Here is a 21,893-nt window from a genome sequence, read left to right as displayed (position 1 = left end):
ATCAAGAAGAGATAAACAATGACACAAGAATACAAGAATTTGGTATCCTAGTTCGATCATAATGATCTACGTCTGGGGCGCTCTATGCCAATAATATCCAAATCATATCTCTAAAATATTGAATATAATATTTAAATTATATCCAAATCATATCTCTAGATTTTAAGATATAATCAAACTTCATATCTAACAATCTCCCACTTGAAGAGTTATTGCATCTTCCACTTTAACATTATACTTCATCGGAAATGATAGCACCAAGCCTCTTTCTTCACTCGTCGAGGCCAATTAAGGTTGAACACAACCTCAATTCATCTAAGGTCATCACCTTAGGTTGTCTTGCGGGATTGCTCATAAATCGGCTTACTACTCCTACTGCACGTGCTTTCAATCTCCTAAAGGAATCAAAAGCATCATATTTAAAAAGATATACACATACCTCTCTTGTAGCATCGTCAATGAATGCGGTGTAATACTGTGAGCCTCCAATAGTCGATACAGAAGCTGGTCCCCACAAGTCCGTTTTAACTAATTCCAACTTTTCATTTTCCAGGTCTTTCCCACCATTTGAGAACGCCACATTTCGTTGCTTCCCAAAGAACCAGTCATCGCATACTCCAATATCGACAGACTTGAGACCTAACAATCTTCCTTTTGAAATGAGCTCCCCTATCCCCTTCTCGCTCATGCGTTCGAGACAAGAATTCCAAAAATTTGTCATTATTTATGGCCACGGAATTGATTTTGTATTCCATACTTTTCGTCATGTAGAGAGTTTCATCTTTTCTCCCTTGGGCCACCACAATGGGTCCTTAGGTTACCTTCCACGACTTAGTTTAAAAAACTGTCGAGTAACCTACTTCATCCAATTATTCAACATAAATCAGATTCCCTTTCAGACCGGGACATGGCTCACGTCATTCAGTCTTCACTCCCACCCATTGGGTGTTCTGATTCAAACTATCCATTTACCTACAATTTTCAGTGTCTCATCATCTGCAAAATAGATAACACCAAAATTACCTGTGATATAGGGTTTCATGATTCCCGAATCACTGCATGAGTGAAATGACGCTCCTGAGGCCAAAATCCATAACTCCATTGGACTGCTGACGCTCAGAATCAGCGTATTGGATATCTCTTCCGCTGCGGTTTGACTAACTCTTTGGGAGAATATCTCAACTGAATTTAGATTTGAGACAAAGGGAAAAGGTGAAGATCAAGAATTTTCAAAGTTGAACCTGAAGAACAAGAACAAGGAAGATGCAAGTCATGTGATATGTTTGAAATTCTAGGAAATCAAGATGAGACGAATAAGAATGCAAGAATTTGGTAACTTAGTTCAATCAGAATGATCTACATCTGGGGGTGCTTCCAAGCAAGGAATTTTACTATAGAATACGCAGCCACATGTTAAAGTGAGATTATATGGATATTTATAGACTAAACTTATGCCAATAATATCCAAATCATATCTCTAAAATTTAGAATATAATATCTAAATCATATCCTTATATTTTAGGATATAATTAGACTTCATCTCTCAATAATCTCCCACTTGAAGACTGATTGCATCTTCCACTTCAATATTTTATTTCATCGGCAACGACAATGCCAAGTCTCTTTCTTCACTCATCGAGGCCAATTGAGGTTGAACACAACCTCAATTCATCTAAGGTCACCACCTTAGGCTGTCTTCCAGGATTGCTCATAAATCGACTCACTACTCTCACTGCACGTGCTTTCCACCTTCTAAAGCTATCAAAAGCATCATATTTACGCTTAAGGAAATATACCCATACTTTCCTTGTAGCATCGTCAATAAACGCGGTGTAGTAGTATGAGCCTTCAAGGGTCGATACAGGAGCTGGTCCCCACAACTCCGTTTTGACCAATTTTAACTTACTATTTTTCAGGTCTCTCATATCCTTTGAGAACGCTACATTTCGTTGTTTCTCAAAGAACCGGTCCTCGCATAGTCCAATATCGACAGACTTGAGACCTGACAATCTTCCATTTGAAATGAGCTCTTTTATCCTCTTCTCGCTCATGTGTCTGAGACGAGAATGCCATAAATTTGTGTCATCATTTATGGTCACAAAACTTATTCCGTCTTGTATATTTTTCGTCACGTAGAGAGTTCCATATCTTCTCCCTTGGGCCACCATAATGGATCCGTAGGTTAACTTCCACAAGTTAGTTTAAAAAACTGTCAAGTAACCTATTGAGAAGAAATAGAGAGTTCAGAAGTGTGCTGAATTATTAAAAATTAATTATTTTAATTTATATAATTAATTAATATAATTACATGTCATCAACTTCTAGTAGTAAGCAGCATGGCACTCTATCCCCTCCCATATATCTACATAACGTACACACACTTCCATATATATATCATATACATATAATAATATATATATTTTATTTATACATACATACTTATATTAATATAAAGAAACAATTTTTTTTTTCTTTTTTCTTTTTGAGGTTATTCAAACTAATTGCGAAAATTATATTCGCAAAAATTTTTATTCTGAAATTCTGACTGGGCATGTGTTTTTAAGAAAAGTGGGTAAAATATAATTTTTTTTATAGTAAAGAAAAATTAAATAAAATGATAATTTTTACTAAAAATAGAAACAAAAATAAATTTAGATGATATAAGAGTATTTTTTAAATACAATTATAACTAATAACATACATATATTCGAATTCCCCTCCTAGCTATTATTAAGAAAAGGCACCCAAAAATGCCAAGGTTTAATAAATATATTTGTCTGAAAATCATGCTAGTAGTAGTGATATCTTTACTATAAACCGCATATTTAGATGTGCAATTTTTTTTTATGTATCCTCAAGGTACATATTTTGATAAAAAAAAAAATTTATATTTTGATAACTGAATATTCATGTTTTTACAAACTTCCGATAATATATATTGAGTTTCATGAAAGTGCATATTTTAAAAATTTTGATATTGTATATTGTGTACCATGAAGATGCATATTTTAAATTTCTGATGATTTATATTTGAAGCACCGTGAAGGTGCAGTGTGATAATATATATTTAGTTATTTTTACTCTCGTATTTTGTAAAATATAACAATTATAAATTTTGTTTAAATTATTGATATATTTATTTTTTCATAGTTCTTTCAAAAGAAATAAATATGAATTCTGAACAAGTCATAATTAATAAAACAATTTATATCTCATTGATCATTCTGAAATATAAAAAAATATTAAACAAACCTTAAATTGGGAAAAATTCATGTTAATACAATATGTGCTTGTACAAAATTGATTGAAGGCTCCGAAAGAACCGTAATATTTCTTCTAGAAAGAATAAAATTTGACATTCCAAATATACTATTTTCTAACAAATTTCTAATAAATATGCTGAGTTTTAATGATATTCGTCGAAATGAATATCATATTAAGATATCAAGTAAGACAAATAAGAAACTTTGGTTGATTACAAATTCGAGCATAAACATATTTTTAGAAAAACCGTCTTCATTGTTTCTTGGTTATATATTCGAAGTTGAATACAATTGAAACATATCTAATATATCAGAAATCTACAAATTTTATAATCTGGTATGACTAGATTGGACATCCCAATAATATTATAATAAGATGAATTGTTGAAAATATCAATAGTCATACTTTGAAAAATCAAATAGTATTCAATACAAATGAATTGAAATGTATTGCTTCCTAAAATAAAGTTAATAACTAACTATCATCATCAAAAGTAAAAATAAATTTCTTAATTTACAGTGATATATAAGGCTGTAGATCCACCATGCACACTATTCAAATCTTTTATGATGCTTATTGATTCATTTATTCGATGACCACCCACAATTTGGCATTTACAAGATTGCTTGGCTCAAATATTTTTATTAAAATACAAAGAAATGTTATATAATTTACTCTTCTTTTAGCATGAATTGTGTATTATAAATAATTTGATTCACAGTAAAGGAATATATCATGACATGGATCTGTCTGGTTGGCTTCTCGAGCCAGGTTGACACTATACTCTCATTTTATTTTTATTTTTTTAAAATATTAAATCAAATGAGACTCCATTAAAATTAATTTGAAATTTTCTATTTCTATATTTATATTCATTTAAAATTCTCTATTTATTTACAAATTAATTTATGTTAATCATAAATAAAAATTTATATTTTTTATTTTTGGTATTATATAAGATTTTATTCACTACAAAATGATATGCATATTATATATATTTTATTAAAATATAATTATTAAAATAATTAAACATATATTTTTTTATTTTTTAACATATGTACATTACATCGTAAATCAAATACAATATTAATTAAACAAATTCATTTCAACTCAACTTTCAACTGAATAATCCAATTGGTAATGCACTACTTTGTCTCACTATCTTCTAATTCTCTCTTTGAATCAAAACACAGAGAGTTTATTGATCGGTGGCACGGTCAATCAAATAATTCACCTACTATGTGATAATAATTTAATGTAATACAAGGAAGGGAAGGGGTCGTCTCCACATGGATTGTGTGATTCATTCTCTCGTGTTGAGTTCTGATGCAGTAAATAAATCGGGATTTTCTTGTATTATCTAATGAAAATAAAATAACAAGATAATTAAATTAAGGGAGAACTAGCTATTAAGAGAGGACGTTGACTCAATGAATGATGCAGTTATGACATTTGTGTTTATCATTAATTCAATAATATTAGTTCTTATTAAAATATCAATAAATTGGTTATTGTTATCAACAAGTTCTGACAATCAAATTTTCCTTACAGTGTAGATAATTAAGGTACGACCGTTAATTATCTCTAATTAAACTAATAAACCCAGGTATGCCCATAGAAAATATTGTCTAATCGCATTCTAATTTAGAAAAACTCAATTCAAAACAATTACTACCTAAGAGAAACAATTAGATTTGATTGTCTAACCCTGGGAAGGAAGTAACTATTCAACTTGGTTGTCACCTATTCAAGTGCGGATATAATTACGGATATCCTACCTGACTTTAGATTGTCGGACCAATTTAAATATCGGTACCAAAATATCCAATCAATCTAACAATCACAAACATTATTCTCACAAATATTGATAATCAAGAAGAACTTTTATAAAGAAAGTCAAGAATTTCTAAAACACAAGAATCAAAACATTATCATCCTTCATATCAAAAAAATATCTACTCCATAATCAAATAGCTAAGAACAAAAAAAAAAGATAAAGTCATAGTCGAATGGAATCTTCTCTGTTGATTTCCTCTTGCGCGATCTCTAAATCTGTCAATCTCCCGCTCAGTATCTACTTCTGGCCGTTCTCGTGCTCTCGTGCGTGTGACTCCCCTTTCTTCTTTTAATTTAGGAGTTGGACTTTTAGCCTTTTAATTAAATTCTCATGTCAATGGTTAGTCATGTCCAATCACGGGCGGATTCAAGTAGAAGACAGTGGTAGCACGTGGCACCATTGATTTTATCACCATTTTTTTTTTATAATTAAATAATTATGATGTCCCCACTTAAAATTTGAATGTCATTGTTATTCAAAAATATTTTAGTAGATTATTTAGAATTTAAATGTCACGAGTATCCAAATAATTAAAATTCAATCCAATGAAAATAATCAATTTATATTTTAAATATATATAATAGTATTATAATATTATTTTCAATATCATTAATAATAATTTATTTTTATAAATATTAATATTATTATTTTAATATATATTTTTTAATATATCTATAGTGTCACCACTAAATTTTTTTTAATGTCCAACGCTGATTCTTTTCTTTTATTTTTCTCCAAATTTACCAAATTTACTTTTTTTCTTCTGCATGTCGGAAATAAACAATACGCACAACGATATGATATAAACACAAAACGCACGCGATTTCGAATTATCATTTATCCACAGGGCACTGAAAGAGTAGAGTAGCGATTGTGCGTTCCTAATATTATAAAAAATAATAATAAAAAAAATGTCCACACGCACCTACTTACCTCTATATATATATATATATACTCTTATATTTATTTTTCCAAATTTACTTTTTCTCCTTAATGTCAAAAATATACAATACGCACAACATGATATAAACATAAAACGCATCCGATTTCGAATTATCATTTATCCACAATGCACTAAAAATGCACATACGTACCTATATATATATATATATATACTCTTATATTTATTTCATTATAAAAAAAAAGTAAAAAAAAAAAGAAAAACACTCACATCACACCTACGTACATATATATATATTCTTATATTTATTTCTCTATTACTTACACATACGTTTATATCTACATAACATACACACAATTCCATATTATATATATATAATAATAATATCTATATATTTTATTTATACATACATACTTATATTAATTTATAACATATTATCTTAATATTTTTTGACCAAGTAGTCATCACCACTGGATTTATATTATCGGCTCATATTCCACGTCATGTAACCCACACAACTTACCTTCAACTCATTCACTTCAAATGCAAGTATACAAATAGCAAGAGAAGTGAACTCAAAGTTTATTGACTGTAGATCAAATCGAAACAGTTGAAAGAAAATGTAAGAAAAAAAGCTTGGTGGGGTGCAAGTATATTATCTATTCTATATATATATATATATATGTCTATGTGAGTATTGCAGATCTTTGATCGTGTCTACCGGTGGCTGCGAGCTGACGCTACTTTCCAGGAGAAGCTGTGCCGTACGTATATCCTATGAGTCTTTACATCTGTGGAACAGCTCCCTCTTACAACCACCAACAACACCACTTCCTTGTCCTTTATGGTATCTTCCCCCCAGCTGCTGCTGCTCTGCGGCTGCGACGCCCCCGCTGCCCCACCCTCCCCCAAATCCTCCACTTTGTGGGACTCTTCATGGTGTATCGACACATCCACAACTTGATCTGCTCTGATCATGGCAGCCGTCGGATTCACCTGATCATCCAAATTGAAACACCCCAATCATGTAAGGATTTGAAGCTTGGGATTGAGTAGTTAATTACCTCAAGCCATCTGGGGAAGCCGAAGGAGGCTCTCGGGCGGTAATCAAGAGGTTTGGGTTCGGCTTCGGGTTCTTCTTCTTTGATGATCGCCTGTCCCTCGCAGAGGATTCGGAAAAACACCTTCTCCTCGCCGCTGCGGTTGGAGATTTTCAGGGTGAAGGTGTCTTGATTGTGGAGGGAGACTCTGTTGGTGTTGACAGATGTTTCGGGGACAAAGCATAATGCTTCGAGACTGGATCTGATCGTCTGGTTGGACTCGAGTATTTTTCCAAACTCTTGTCTCCTTATGGACTTGTCGACATGAGCAATGTCCACGTTGAATTTGCACCGGACTGGTTTGTGGTCGCTCTCAGTCACTTCCATGCAAGCCTCGTATCTTTAGATTTACAGACAGCAGAAGAACAACATGGTATCATGAATAATATTTTTATTAATTTAAACTTTTCGTTAAGACCATCATTTGATAAACTAAAATGACAAAAGGGACTAAAAAAGGGAGGGGGGCGGGGAGTGGAAAAGACCTACTGTATTACTGAAGCGATCATGGGACAATCCAAATTGACTTCTGATGTTGTCGGAACAATTCTGTTGTCTCGATAAATGACTCTGTCACACCAAGCTGGGATTCGTTTCTTCTCACCCGAATCATAACCTGAGACACACAACACACACAATACGACTTGTAAAATCTAAATATACATATAATGCCAATGGATCGATGTTTGTTGATTGTTAATAGCTAGCTAGGTACCTCCTAAACCAGGCTTCCCTTTCTCGAACTTGTAGGTTGGAGGGAATGTGATGAGGGCCTCCCGCATTCCTTGGAAGACCTTCCCGCCTTTCATTTCTGCTCTTAACTGATCCCTCTCTCGAAGCCAATCGAAGCTTCTCTGAGAAACTAAGTCTCTTGCTTCATCATAGGTTATCCCAAACAGACGGTAATTAAAGTCACCCGAAAACACCACCATATCAGCTTCACAAAGATCAGGCTTCCCGTCTTCAGGATTAACTGCTGTAATCTATTATAATAATTAATTGGAAAATTGATTGCTGGACTCATAACAAATGTGACTAAACAATAAAACCATCTGAATCACAATTTTCATGTACACATACATACATTTTGGCCACGAAGCATCTGATTGGCAGAGGAGCCGCCAGCTGCAATGTAATAATTTAAAAGACAAGGATCAAGATAATTCAAGAAAGATTCAGAGCAAGAAATCGAATACAGTTAGTTGTTTGTAGCAGCATACCAGTAGCATTGTTGAAGAAGTTTGATGACCGGCTGAAAGCCATTGTTCGAAATATATGATCAAAATCAGCATTACGCCGGTTGACTGCTTCTAAATGCGCAGCGAAATGACAATTTGAAAAACACATTATCCGATCAAATACCCTCAATCTTAAACCTACACCTCCCTGAAAAACCAATGAAATCAAAATGATATGTCACTGACACTAGCGATGATCCAGCAAAAACATTTTTATTAGTTCATGCTAAAACATAGGATTTAAATCGCAGAACCAGCTCAGTGAGTTTGCTAAACCTGTAAAATTAAGGCCAACATTTCATAGGGAAATAGACTACTTAGTTACCTTATTACCAATGGCACGACCTAAACCACATGCGACCGCACCAACATCTAAGTCTCCAACATGTTTTCTAAGATTTTTTCTCACCCTGAGAAATAGGATGGCAACCGCCTATAAGAATGAAATGAAATAATAATATAGAATATATAAAGTAAGGTGATGTTTCAAAAGCAAAGGCTGTAAGAGTTTCTCTATATCTTTACAACTTAAAGACTCCATAGAACAGGCGAAGACCATACCAAATTGCTATCAGCAGAGCAGCCAACTGCCTTGATCCTATGCGCTCAAATGTAGATCCTTCATCCAAAGCCTTTCCGATGCGATCTTGCCACCATTGACCAACTGAACTTCCTTCCAATCCTACCTATAAGTGACAGAAGCTTTTATAAAGTACATAAACGAATATAGAGAGAACTTATGAGAGTTTTTAATTGCATTCGGCAATACATCGAAGTTTGCAACAAGTATAGTTATTCAAAAACATGACAATATAATATAGCATTGGCTGATAATATTAATGCTAAATGGCTTGCAGGCAAAAATCTTTAACTGTTTGTACATTAATCTCATTCTTCTTACAGGTAAAAACACATATGATGAATTGTGTCATGGACTTACAGTTTCTTTTGCAGCAGACATAGCAAGAAAACCTGCGCCCATTTCGACTTCTTGTAGCCCCACAACTACAATATCAACATCTGAGACTGCAGAACCCAACCAAGACATCAGTGCATTATGAGAAGCTCTTCCTTGACCAACATTCCACGTACCCACCAACATTCGAATGTTCTGTTTCCTAGTATACATGTTCTCTCTGGCAGATAATTCCTCCCGTATTATTTCATCTATACGAGCTGGAGAGGAGATGCTCCATCCGCGAATTCCACCATGAGTTGCTAAGCTAAAAATGCTGCCATTTCCATAAACCAATTTTACAACCGGCTCATTGTGCGCAACCCAGCTGGCTATGAGATTTCCTTCGAGGTCTAGTACCTGGATCATGCCACTTGCATATGCAACCCATATTCTAGATCCATGAGAACAAAAGCTCAGAATGCTAGAAGGATGATGACTGAAATCAAGCAAACGGGTTCCATTTCCATCCCACTGGATCAATAAACCATTTGAGCATCCTGTCCATATAATGCCGTCAGAAGCAAGCATTATTGCTTCCGTCTTCTTAATATCTTCAACCAAAGCTCCTGCACCCTTTGCTGCTCGGCGAACAGCATCTGCAGCACCCATTATGGCATTGCGAGACCTCTGCAAAAATCCTTGAGGTTTTTCTTTTTTACCCTTGGAGCCAAATTTAGCATTTGACTCATCTTCAACCACCTGGTCATGCGATGATGGCATGTCAGCTCGATTCTCAATCTGACCATCTATGTTGAACACTTTCAAAAGTTCTTTTGAACGAGCATTCCTGAATCCAACAAAAAAGATGATAATCAGCACTTATCGAATCAAACAAATATGGGAAACTAAATGTTCCTTCATACATTTTTACCAAGTCAGATTATCATAATAGACAAAAAATTTATCTTTTACACAGCTATTTTAGTTTGGAGATAAAAACAGGATCACGATACGCACCACAGCGAGAAGGATAGAGATCCAACAGCCCATACTTTGGCTCGTATGTGGTCGGATAACATATATTTCACATCTGATGCAGAAATATTACACACTCCATTAACTGTAACCTGAGCTTTGAGGTCAATAGCTGATCTCTCTACCAATAAAGCAGCCATGTGTCTCTCCTCTGATGATAGAGAGAGAGATTTTTCAATGGATTCCCATGGCCAGAACTTAATAACACCACCCTCTGAACCCGACCATATATCCCCTGGAATTACAATAAAGCACATGAAATGGGATGCAAGATTTAAAACAAAGGATAAACTTATGATGAGAGCACATTCAGCAAGTACTTCATTCAGAAACCAATTTAAAAGCTGAAACTGAATGTTGAATAACTCTCAGAGGATATAGCAATGAATACAACTGAAACATCGAGTAAAGTTTGAAGGGATTCAAGTTTGCTACTCTCGAAGAAGTTGGTTACAACTTTATTATTTATTCGATGGGGGCAGAGGGCATAGTAAACTTCTCAATACCCTCTGCATAATTCCTTTCAAGGCCTAAGCATGTTAACTTTTCCTTTCAAACATGAAAACTTCACTACTTCGATACCATGTAGAATTTTATACAGATAGGTGTATTATTTGGACTCCATATAGTATAGTATAGTATACCTAACAACGTATATATAGTTCTAAACATCTTGAGTTTCTTTGAGTTAACCTACACTATTATTTATTTTAGTCAAATGCTATATCGTATAATTTCCCAACAAGAATCTAAAATCTATATTTTTGTGCACATAGACAGCAAACTAACCATAAAAAGATATCGTCATGGCAAGAACTGGACTCCGGTGTGCTTGCCAAGAAAAACCTTCCTTGAAAGCAGTGTCATAAGAGAAATTTTGTTCCATCTTCCATGATCTAATTTTACCATCCTTGTGTCCACTCCAAACTAACTTATTCCCTTGATCAATCATCATACATATTACCGGTGATGTGCTTGCTGATTCGAAAAATGGGGCAGTATCCTCATCCCCTCTCCGCTGCTTTTTCCCAGGTCCTACAGATAGCTCATATGCATCCGAATACTTCCATACTCTTACGCCTGATTCTTGCCCTGCCCATAGTTGTGTTTCTGTGCTGGCAATCGTCCTTATACATTTCCCTGCCTAAAATAAAACAGCACATTCATTCATAAATTAATTAAGCTTTTGACAGGCATATAACAATGCCTCCTAACTAGAAGGTGAAATAAAAACATTGCTTCAATAAAATCAACGTTCAGATTAACATGTAAAGTTATATAGAAGAACAGAGCTAGCTATTAAATATCCTAGATTGATATATATATATGCATATAAATAGATGGATCGATCCAACAATTTAATGCATTCACCAAAGGAAAAGGACAAGATCAAACGATGGATAATGAAATTTCTGTCCAAAACATCTGAAACAGCCAGCAATGGGCGTGTTTGTGCGATACCTGAGTTTCTCTCAGAGGGTGGGGTCTGAGCTCAAGACACGGCGGCCGGTAGGGGTGCACGGCAGATCTATGAGGGGCCTTGAACACCCCAACCCCACCGCCGCTCCCAATAACCTCCGGCAAAGGCTGCTGGCTATCACCGGGCGCGGAACCTTCTCCCGCTCCCTCAATCCTCCGGTTGTAATCGCTTCCACGGTAAAAGTCATCGTCGTCAGAAGATTCGTAGTGATTGGTATTATTTCCGTTTACTAAAATGTGGCTATCGTCGAGGCTGAAGTGGCGGGGCTTGTTCTTGCGATACTTGTTGTGAGAGTCGATGTTTGGTCCGAGCTGCTGGCTGTAGGAGTGGGTTTTGCGGCGGGGCGGCGAGTGGGGTAACTTCGATATAACGGCTTTTTCGGTTTCTTTTAAGCGCTCGTCCATTCTGGGCAATTATGGACGACGAGAGAGAAACAGAGAAAAAGAATAGCCACTGTTACATACATACATACATACATACATACATACACGAATTATTCGAGAGACGGAAAGAAGATGATGCAGAACAAACAAATTGGAAAGTGTCTAAAAATGGGGATCCGTGAGATTGGAACAGGTGCCCGCCCAAATTGCAACAAGTGTCAGCTGTTCTTGTTGCAGATATGTCAGTCCCAGTGAAACAAGAACATAACAGAAATGGAAATGGAAGGTACCAAATTTAAAGGGCAGGCTATTTTGGCGCGCATTTTATGCGGAGGTGCAGGCACGCAACGAAGCATTGGATGGTGAAACGATATGGCCGCAGCTATTTCATTTGTATGTATTTATTTATTTATTTTACATATGTTAAAGAAATTATATATGGCTTTAAGTCATGATTTTGTTCATATAAATATTTTTATAATTTTTTTATATATTTTTTTTACAAAATACCTAATTTAAATATTTATTGTTATTAAAAAATTTTAAGATCGCGCATGATTCGCTTAGTTTGACTTGTTTTATCGGATTTAGTTTGCGTGATATTATTAAATTTGGTTAGTTTGCAAGATATTATTAAATTCGATCAGGTTCAGCTAGTGGGCATTTTTTATTATAAAAAAATAAAATTGAGCTTGTATATTTGTGTCAAATGGTTATTTATGTATAAAATAAATCATCGAACTAAATACAAAAATTCAACCTTGATAGAGAAAGATGTTTGATTCTTATTATAAGATTGTGATTCGATCACTATCAAAGTGTGCGTAGTGCCGGGCTGATTGGGTGACTGTAAAATACATCCATAGAGTTTTCTTACCACAATACTATTATCTAATCTCAATAAATTGATAGTAAAAACAGCATACTATAGAAGCCATTTCTTCTTCTTCTTCTCCTTTTTAAGTGTACCAATTCATGTGAAAAAAGAATAACAAATGCTCATATTTCATATTGAAGTACCTAAAATCAACAAATCACAACGGCAACGGGGATCGACAATCACCCCTCTGATATGATGCACATATGCATAAATATACTAAGAACATGGAACTCTAATACAAACTCAGTTTTCGGTCAATCACTAATACCACAATTCACACCATCCCAGCATTTGTTCGACAATGCAAGGGGGAAATGCAGTGATTCAGAGTATCCTCGACATTTTAGACACAAATCCTGCAATACATTTTCATTAATCTTCTCGACGTTCCCCTGCACTATGTTCTCCAAACAAGAGCAAGCTTTCAACGTATCTATCAATATAGAACGAGCGTGTAGTCCCACAAACTCCAAGACTCTTTGCAAAACCAGTTTCCGAATCATAAGAAGCTAACTCGAAATTCTTCAAGGCTACAAGAGCTTCACCATTTTTGCGAAATGCAACGACTCTTTCTACACCACCAGCCATATCAATCCTATACAACTTAGTCCACGACTCTTTAACACCATACTCGCGCATCGCCCAAACATCACCCCATTCATGGCCTACTTCTTTACTGTATTTGATCACTCCGAGTGATCCCACAATCAAGGATATATGCAAGTCAGTTGCAAGCTCCCTACCCAACTCCAATGGCAACATCACTTCACTGAACTCCTCTTTACAAATATCAAACGACAAGATCGAACTTCGGGAGCCATCACCATCCATCAATTTGTAGGCGAGCCAATGCACAATCCCATTCAAGAAAGCATGATGCCACACAAATTCAAGAATTTGAAGCCTAACATCCACCCCACTCACCCTACGCCAACTCCTTTCTTTAAGGGAAAATATCTCAACTTCTGGCGATTCTTGAAAACCAAAATCTTCGGGTTTTCTGTAATAGATCAGCCTCACAACCTTGGCATCATTACCAGCAACGCCAAATCCAAGCACAACGAGATGGGGCTCTTTAGGGAGGATACTGGGCATAGGTACAACGAGGTGATTTCTAATGCTAGGGTTCCAGATTATAGTAGGTCCCGAAGTAGTAGCGAATAGATCGTCTGATAAGCATACGAGCCCATTGCAGGACCCCACTATTCTGAAATATCCAACTCGGGATTTGAAGGGAATCGCGAGTTCTGAGGAATGATCGACACCGAGGGGAGCGTTTTCATTTTCTTTGAGGATTGTATAATGCTCCCTCTTGTCGTGTTTATCGTATCGCCTGAGGAGAAGGGTTTGATCTTTAGCGTTTGAGAGGTGCGAGGAGACGAAAAACGGACTTGTGATAAGAGAGCGCCACAATTTGCAGACGGTGGTAAACCGAATTAAGGATTTGACGGGCACCCGTAGGAGGATCTCGATGATCAGCTCCGTCGGCAAGTGGTCCGACATTGTTACAACTTCCAGTTCCAGAGATGAACGAAACCCTAATTAAGAACCGGCAAGAACAAAATGAAACGGGAAACGAAGATTGCGTCCAATCCGAAGGGACCCACACAACCGCGAATTAGTCACATACCAAAACAAATCGATGAGTTTGGCCCGGGTGTGTTATTTAACGTTTGGATTTGTAAGTAATAAAAATGTAAGAATTGTTTCTAATAATATTAATAAAAAAATACTACATAATATTAATAAAAAAAATACTACCTCGGTAGGTGTCACACGAGAATTTAGAATAAATATAATTAATAAATAATTAAAATTGTATTAGTAAAAATAAGTAACATATAATATAAATTATTACAGATTAAAATTAAAATAACTAATTAGTTTAATTAAAATTAAAAAAAATAAATTAGAAAATTTAAAAAATAATCATTATAAAAAAAAATGGGCATGAGATGTGGGACGGACAACATAGACATGATAAGTGAGACAAATGGAGTATAATATATAAATATATTCAATAATTTAATTAAATTATTACTTTATTTGTCATTAATCGTGTGCTCATTTGACAGGTACGGGTTTAAAAAAAAAAAGTTAAAAATAAAATTTTATGGGTAAAAAAAAAGTAAAAAATGCGGTATTTTATTACTAAAAAAAAACGATAATAAATTTGAATGACAAAAAAAATAACGAAAAAAGTATTATCTTTTAAATTATCAATAAAAAATTTCATAGCTCACATTAAAGAAAATATCAAATTAGTATACTAAATAAACACGTTCAATATTTGACATAATGTAAATATGTCAAATGTGTTTATTTTGTAAAATTATATAAAAAGGTATTTTTACAATAATTTTATAGTAATATAAAAATAATAAATATGCATAATGTATTATTATTTTTGAAAAATATGTATTTTTTTTTTTACCATACATATTTAAATAAATAAAAAAAAACATATGATAGAAGTTTCTACAAAATAAATACAGTGGAGTATATCAAACTTTTTTGTTTCTTATCCAATTATAGAAGTTTTTACAAAATAAAAAATCAATAAATTTAATAATCATTTAAATTTTAACTAATTAAAATTAATTTATTGGAGTGTATTTGTTTAGTTTGAATTGTTTTTATAATAGAAATTTAAAAGTATCTCATTAATTTAAGTTTACACAACCAACTTTCACTCATTTAGAATTATTTATTTTTTTAAAAAAAAAAAATATTAAATCAAATATATTTTTTCTTTGACAAATATTTTTTTTTTCAAATTTTTAAAATTTCCGAACTCTCCAAAAATCTCTGTCTAAACGGAGCATCATGAATACTTTATCCTCAATTTTACTTTCTTGAAGTACTTAGGGATTTGATATTTGGTTTAATTTTGCCGAATTTTAACGGGATTGATCATCATGAAACTGAATTTTATCATTGATTTGATTTTGATTATTTTTCTAAAATAATTTGATTGTTTGATTTTTAAGAAGAATGATTTGATGCTCCATATAATTTTTTTGTTATGGCATATCCTTTCAACTCTGGGATTAAAAAGAACCAAATTAATGATTTGACGAAGAACACAAATCATAATCGTTTATTTAGAAGATTTTTCTCTTTAATTTTAATATATTATTAAATGAATTTAATTGTTTCTTTCCACTAATTTGAACATATATTGAAGAATGTAAATTTATCAATTTATTAATTGATAGATCATAGGTTCAAATTAGTAGCTTCCGTGAAAAACAAGAATATGAATAATATTGCAGAGAAAATCCATAGATTTATTATTTTGCTTGGCCATTCAAATTAACTTTGATGTGTTGAATAGTTTGACCGCGACCTTTATTTATAGGGAAAAATGATCTCGATTTTCTTTTTGAATGATGCTACATCGCATATTCTAATAATCAATTAAAAAAATTAAAAAAATTATTATCTTTCATTTTCATTGGATGTTATTTTCTTTCTTTATGTAATTCATTGTATATCTTTTTATTTCTCAACAAGATTTATACATTATTCTTTTTTGTTGGATATTTATTAATCAATTTTCTTTATCAATGAGATTTATTTATTTTGTTGATATATTTATTATAATTCTATTTACATGTGTAATATTTATAGGATATGTTAAATTTTAGCAAAATTTGCATTAATAATTTATATATGTACGATACAAAAATTAATATATATGTATATAGTTTTTCCGTTCCACTAAAATGTTCATGATACTATAAATACGAAAATTTAGGTAAAACATAATTAATAAGTAATTATAAAATGTATTAGTAAATATAATTATAAAGTAAAATTAAGGTGATTAAATAGTTTAATTAAAATTTAAAAAATTATAAATTATAAAATTTAAAATATGATTAAAATGTATAATTATTTAAAAAAAATAATAAATTATATGTGACAGATAAAAATAGAAAGAGTTGACATTTTATCGACAGAGGGAATATCAAATATTTATTTCATAAAATAGTATAAAATCCCCTGTTATCTATTATATTTGTTGAAAGCTCCCTAGTCCGAACACTTCATAAAATATAGTCATGGTTTCTAAAATATAGCACGTTCGCACTTTCCTTCCAAGTTCGCATCTTAAATTTTTACACATGTTGACCATTATGCCCATGTCTACTTCTTTTTACTTAGAAATTTTAGGATATGGTTAAAATACAATTACCCATTTTTATTTTATATAAATGCATTTATAATAGTTAATAAATTTTATTAAGTTCTAACATAAATAGATTTTCTACAATAATTTAGAAACTATAAGTAAGTTTTATGAAATTTTTGAAACGTGAAAATTTTCAATTAATTCGGAAACTATATGAAATTTTTTTGTTATTTTGCCTATTTATTACGTTAAAGTTTCATTACATTAGTTGGTTGATATTTATATTAATAGGTGATATTTTAAATTAATAATGCCTCTGTCCCTAAAGTATGTTTTTATTTGTTTTTTTTTTTTTTTTTTTTTATATATATGTATAGAATTTTAAAATTAATATTGTATTTATACCAAAAAAAATATCTCTATCAATATTAGATATTTATTTTTAATTTCTATTATAATAATTTTAATAGAAATTTATATTACAAAAACAAAGAAGAAGCCACTACAAAAAAGTCAAAATTTAGTTACAAAAATATTTCATAGAAAATGATAAGAATTCATAATATAAAAGTTTTTGCAACGAAACTCATTTCGTCACCTATACCGCGTTAGTAAAAATCTTTGGCGGCAAATATGATTTTTGTAATAAAAATAAGTTTTTTTTGCAATGAGAGTTAAGAAAAGAGATATAGCTATAAAAATATGATTTTGCAGCTAAAACTCATTTTGTATAAAATTAAAATTTATAACAAATGAGCTTTAGCAACAAAATATGTATACTTTTTTTAGCCAAATTGTTTTAGCGACGAAATTAATTTTGTAGTACATAATTTATTTTTAGCGATAAAATTATTTTTTTTTGTTAAATGATACGTTTTAATTATAAAAATATTTTATAGTTAAAAATATTGTAGTTAATTAATTTTTTTTTTCTAATGAGCAAAAGGTGCTTTATATATGATTTTTTGAAATTTTAGAATTTTAAAAATATTAAAAAATAGTGAAAAAAATTATATTTAATATGATATTTTATAAGAAAAATTAAATATTTGATATAAATAAATATTACGAAAATTATATGCTAAATTAATATTTTAGATAATATAGTATATTTTAAATATCATCCAAACGTGTTTCATTATCTCATTTTGGAAAACAAATAAATAAAATTTGAAAACTTGGAAAAGAGTAAACTAATCCAAAACCAATCAAAACGCAATCTAAAATTTGAATTAAGATATTTGATTGGAAATTGGATGGAGCGCAGGCAGCCTATTGGATGGAATATGAATGCAAATTAATGAGCCTATATATTTATATATATATATATATATAGCGGAGCAGTAGTAATGGCTGGGTAAATTTTTGGTCGAATTTAATACACTACAAGTCACATTAGGCGAATCATGTGTGACAAATAACCTGAAACGTCGAGGGATTTAAACACATAATCTCACAGACATATGTCCAACTCTTACACCACCGGACCATCGCTTATGGGATTAGCAAGTGCTCTTTATTGAGTAGATGCATTTTGGCCACACAAAGATGGCGTGGTTATAATATATATATATAAGGTGATCAGTGCAGTACAATGACAGTGATAGAGATTGATATATAGATAGATATAGAGTACAGATAGATTTGTGGCAACCAGTCAAGTTGTGGAATCATACCTATTATGTGTTGTTGAGCCTGCCACCTGGCAGGCACAGCACTCCACCCACCCTGCCTGTCTGTCTCGCTGTTAATAATCATTCATTTATCCCACGATTCTTCCTGCTAATTCCTTAATAAGAACCCAAAACACACACACACACTTACACTTGCTCACTCACTTAGACATCTACAGCAGATCAGATCAGATCAGATCAAGAAGAAGAAGAAGATGAAGCCTAGTTCTAATTGGAGTAGTGCAACTCCTCTGGTGAAATGGAGTGGCGAAAGGAGTTGGAGTTGGAATAGCAGTAACAGTAACAGCAATGGTAGGAGTAGTGATCACGATCATGATCATGGCGAGGCGACAGCAGCAACGCTTACAAGCAGGTTCGGGAGATCTGCATCAGCATCAACGTCAACGCCTTCTACCACTGCAACAAAAGCTGATGCTGCTGCTGCCGCCGAGAAGGCTGAGAAACTTATGCACCTTATCTGTTGGGGACCCGCCAAGTAGAACAACCAACATATATCATCTCTTTTACTACAATATTATCTATATATCATTCAATTTGGGTTTTATATATATATATATATATTTGTTGGAAAATATATATGTTTGCTTCTAAGCTTTGTATGTATTCATTTATGCATTAATTAAGTTGCAAATCTGCTCTTGGTCCGAGCGGCTTGCGCTCATGTCTCCTGCTATTGTTGTAGTAATATATGTGGTGGGTTAAATATTAGTTTAATTATGTCAAATTTTCTATATAAATCTTTTTAATATAAATGATAATAAGTAATTTAAATATATATATATATATTTTTCAATTAAGAGTGAAATAATGTTTAATTTTGTTGTGATTCTTGATCTCCTGAAGGATGATCCGTACATATTCTCAATCATACAATTAGTGCGAATAAAACTGTTAAGAATATAAAATAGAAATATAAATAAAGAATTAAAAGAAAAATTGCTCAATCGATGAAGTAGGCTCAGATCGCAGTCATTCATTCGCCAACTCCAAGTTGTCCTACGAGGTAACCCACGAAGGTGTCGATTGTGGTCGAAGTAACCCAAAAAACCTAAGTGATCCTCGCACACGCAGTGTATTATGACAGAAAAATAATAAGAGAAGTCGATAGACATAGGTAATAAGTTCGTCGCTCACAAAAGAGAATATCGAATTGGTTCTTTTTTCTCCCAAAACCCCAAACTCAAACCCATATATATAGAGGGGAGCTGGATGGATAAATCCCAAAAGAGAAAGAAACAACCTCACCTTATCAAAGGCCAAGCGGACTCGATTGATTTAGAAGAAATATGGATAAACACCGAGAGTGATGGAACAGATTTAGGAGTGATTCAAATTTCGAACAGAACGAGGAATAGAGTGGATCGGTTCTGATTTTAAAAAAAAATAAATAGAAAATCAGACAAATCGGATTGGTGCGGGTTTGGGTCGGACATGATTGACTCGGGTTGGGTGATCTAGGTAGCGGCTGAAACACACAAACAAATTTCACACTTTCCCCAAATTGGTTGTTGTCTGTATGTTTCTACCTGATCTATTTTCATTATGTTGTAATTCCTAATTTGTTTTATCACGAGCATCACAAGATTAGAGCATAGCATATACATTTGTACGTTATACCCAAAAAAGGATTGGGATGGCATAATCAGGTGTACGTCTACAACCAAACATCGGATTTGAACGAATATGGTGTTTTGTGAATAGTTTAAGTTAACATAAAGTATTTCATGCAATAATGGTTTGTAAAGGTGAATTAAGCATTTGACATTCATGATTGTGCATAATTCAAGTGTATGCAGATCATGAGTAAATGAGATATGATATTATGGAAGGTGGATGGTAAGAGGGAAATGTTTTCCATGTGTACATGATAGTAAAAGGGCATTTTTGGGAAAAAAAAAAAGCATTTTAATTTCCGCAATTACTCTGAAAAATGAATTAGCGTTTGGATTTTTAATGTCATGTTTCAAGATTCACCGAATTTGTTGAGTAACTTATCTCCTGAAGAGTTAATTAACATAAGTGTATTGCTTATGATTGTTAGACTATTTCTGAATTATATGTTGTTGGAGTAATTCTAGGAAGAGTCAGAATTGTTGTAAGATTGAGACATCGGATTGTTGAAAAGCACGTAGAGATTTTGCTAATTGTGTGGAGTTGCAGCCAGAGGTTCCCAATTAAACTTTAATATTACTGTGTTTTGACTTTTATGTATCTATGGTATAAAAAAATTCACAGTTCTTTCATTTTTTCACATTATTTTTTGCAGCTTAAGAGGTTGAAACTTCGTAAAAACAATTGGAACTCAAGACACATGAATTTGATGAGCTTTTTACTGAATTCGCATCACAAAAGAGTCTATGCAGCTGTTGCGAAACTTGTTGTTAAGGTAAATTTTGATGTCTTTTCTTTCAATTTTATAAAATTTTAAAATTTTGTTCTGAAGATTAAACTATGGTATGCCGTGAGCTTTTCTCATTGCAAAGTGACTTGCATTCCTACACATTCTTTAATAAGAGAAAATGATAAATAGAGATATTCTATCTTGATTACCGGCACTTCTGGCTTTTATGATGGATTGCATATGTTATCACGTGTGGTTAAATAATTGAGAGGACCAATAGCGATACTCTAAAAATAAATATAGATTGAGACGACCGATTGCACATGTTAGTATGAGACTATCATCGGTGAAGAGGTTCTCTATGTGAGGCAAATTATTATGTTGATTGTCATGCTTGGGTTGATGTAGTTATAATTTTGATGGCAAGGCAGCCAGTCCATCCAAGCTACCAAAACAATAAAAAAGAAAACTACTGGAATATTAAAGAAAGGTAGGATACATCTATGTAAATCTTATCCACCTCTGGCAATGCAAAGAATTTATCAAAAGAAAATATTCTCTCTCATATCCCACAAGAACCAGAAGCAGTTATGATTGAGACTCGAGGCAATTTACAACAAATGGTAAGCAGTAATATCAATCATTAAGTTTGTATGTTGATTGATGATTGGCTTTCTAACATCTTGCACAAATTTTATTATATG

General features: G+C 32.7%; 1 protein-coding gene and 1 pseudogene across 1 annotated transcript; both read right to left on the bottom strand.

The window, feature by feature from the left end:
* Positions 1-6,623: 6,623 nt before the first annotated feature.
* Positions 6,624-12,214, bottom strand: LOC127247837 (type I inositol polyphosphate 5-phosphatase 13-like; annotated as a pseudogene).
* Positions 12,215-13,116: 902 nt separating this feature from the next.
* LOC127247149 (F-box/kelch-repeat protein At3g23880-like) lies at positions 13,117-14,643 on the bottom strand. The gene has a single exon (XM_051268884.1). It carries the CDS (start codon positions 14,517-14,519, stop codon positions 13,389-13,391), a length of 1,131 nt encoding a protein of 376 aa, XP_051124841.1. The 5' UTR covers positions 14,520-14,643; the 3' UTR covers positions 13,117-13,388.
* Positions 14,644-21,893: the final 7,250 nt, after the last annotated feature.

The sequence above is a fragment of the Andrographis paniculata genome, unplaced genomic scaffold (genome assembly GCF_009805555.1).
Source record: "Andrographis paniculata isolate CXL003 unplaced genomic scaffold, ASM980555v1 Contig32END, whole genome shotgun sequence".
NCBI classification, from domain to species: Eukaryota; Viridiplantae; Streptophyta; class Magnoliopsida; order Lamiales; family Acanthaceae; genus Andrographis; species Andrographis paniculata.
This window is presented reverse-complemented; position numbering and strand designations above follow the sequence as displayed.

Coding starts and splice junctions, on each gene's coding strand:
- LOC127247149 (XM_051268884.1), bottom strand. CDS start 14,519: ATGTCGGACCACTTGCCGACGGAGCTGATCATCGAGATCCTCCTACGG.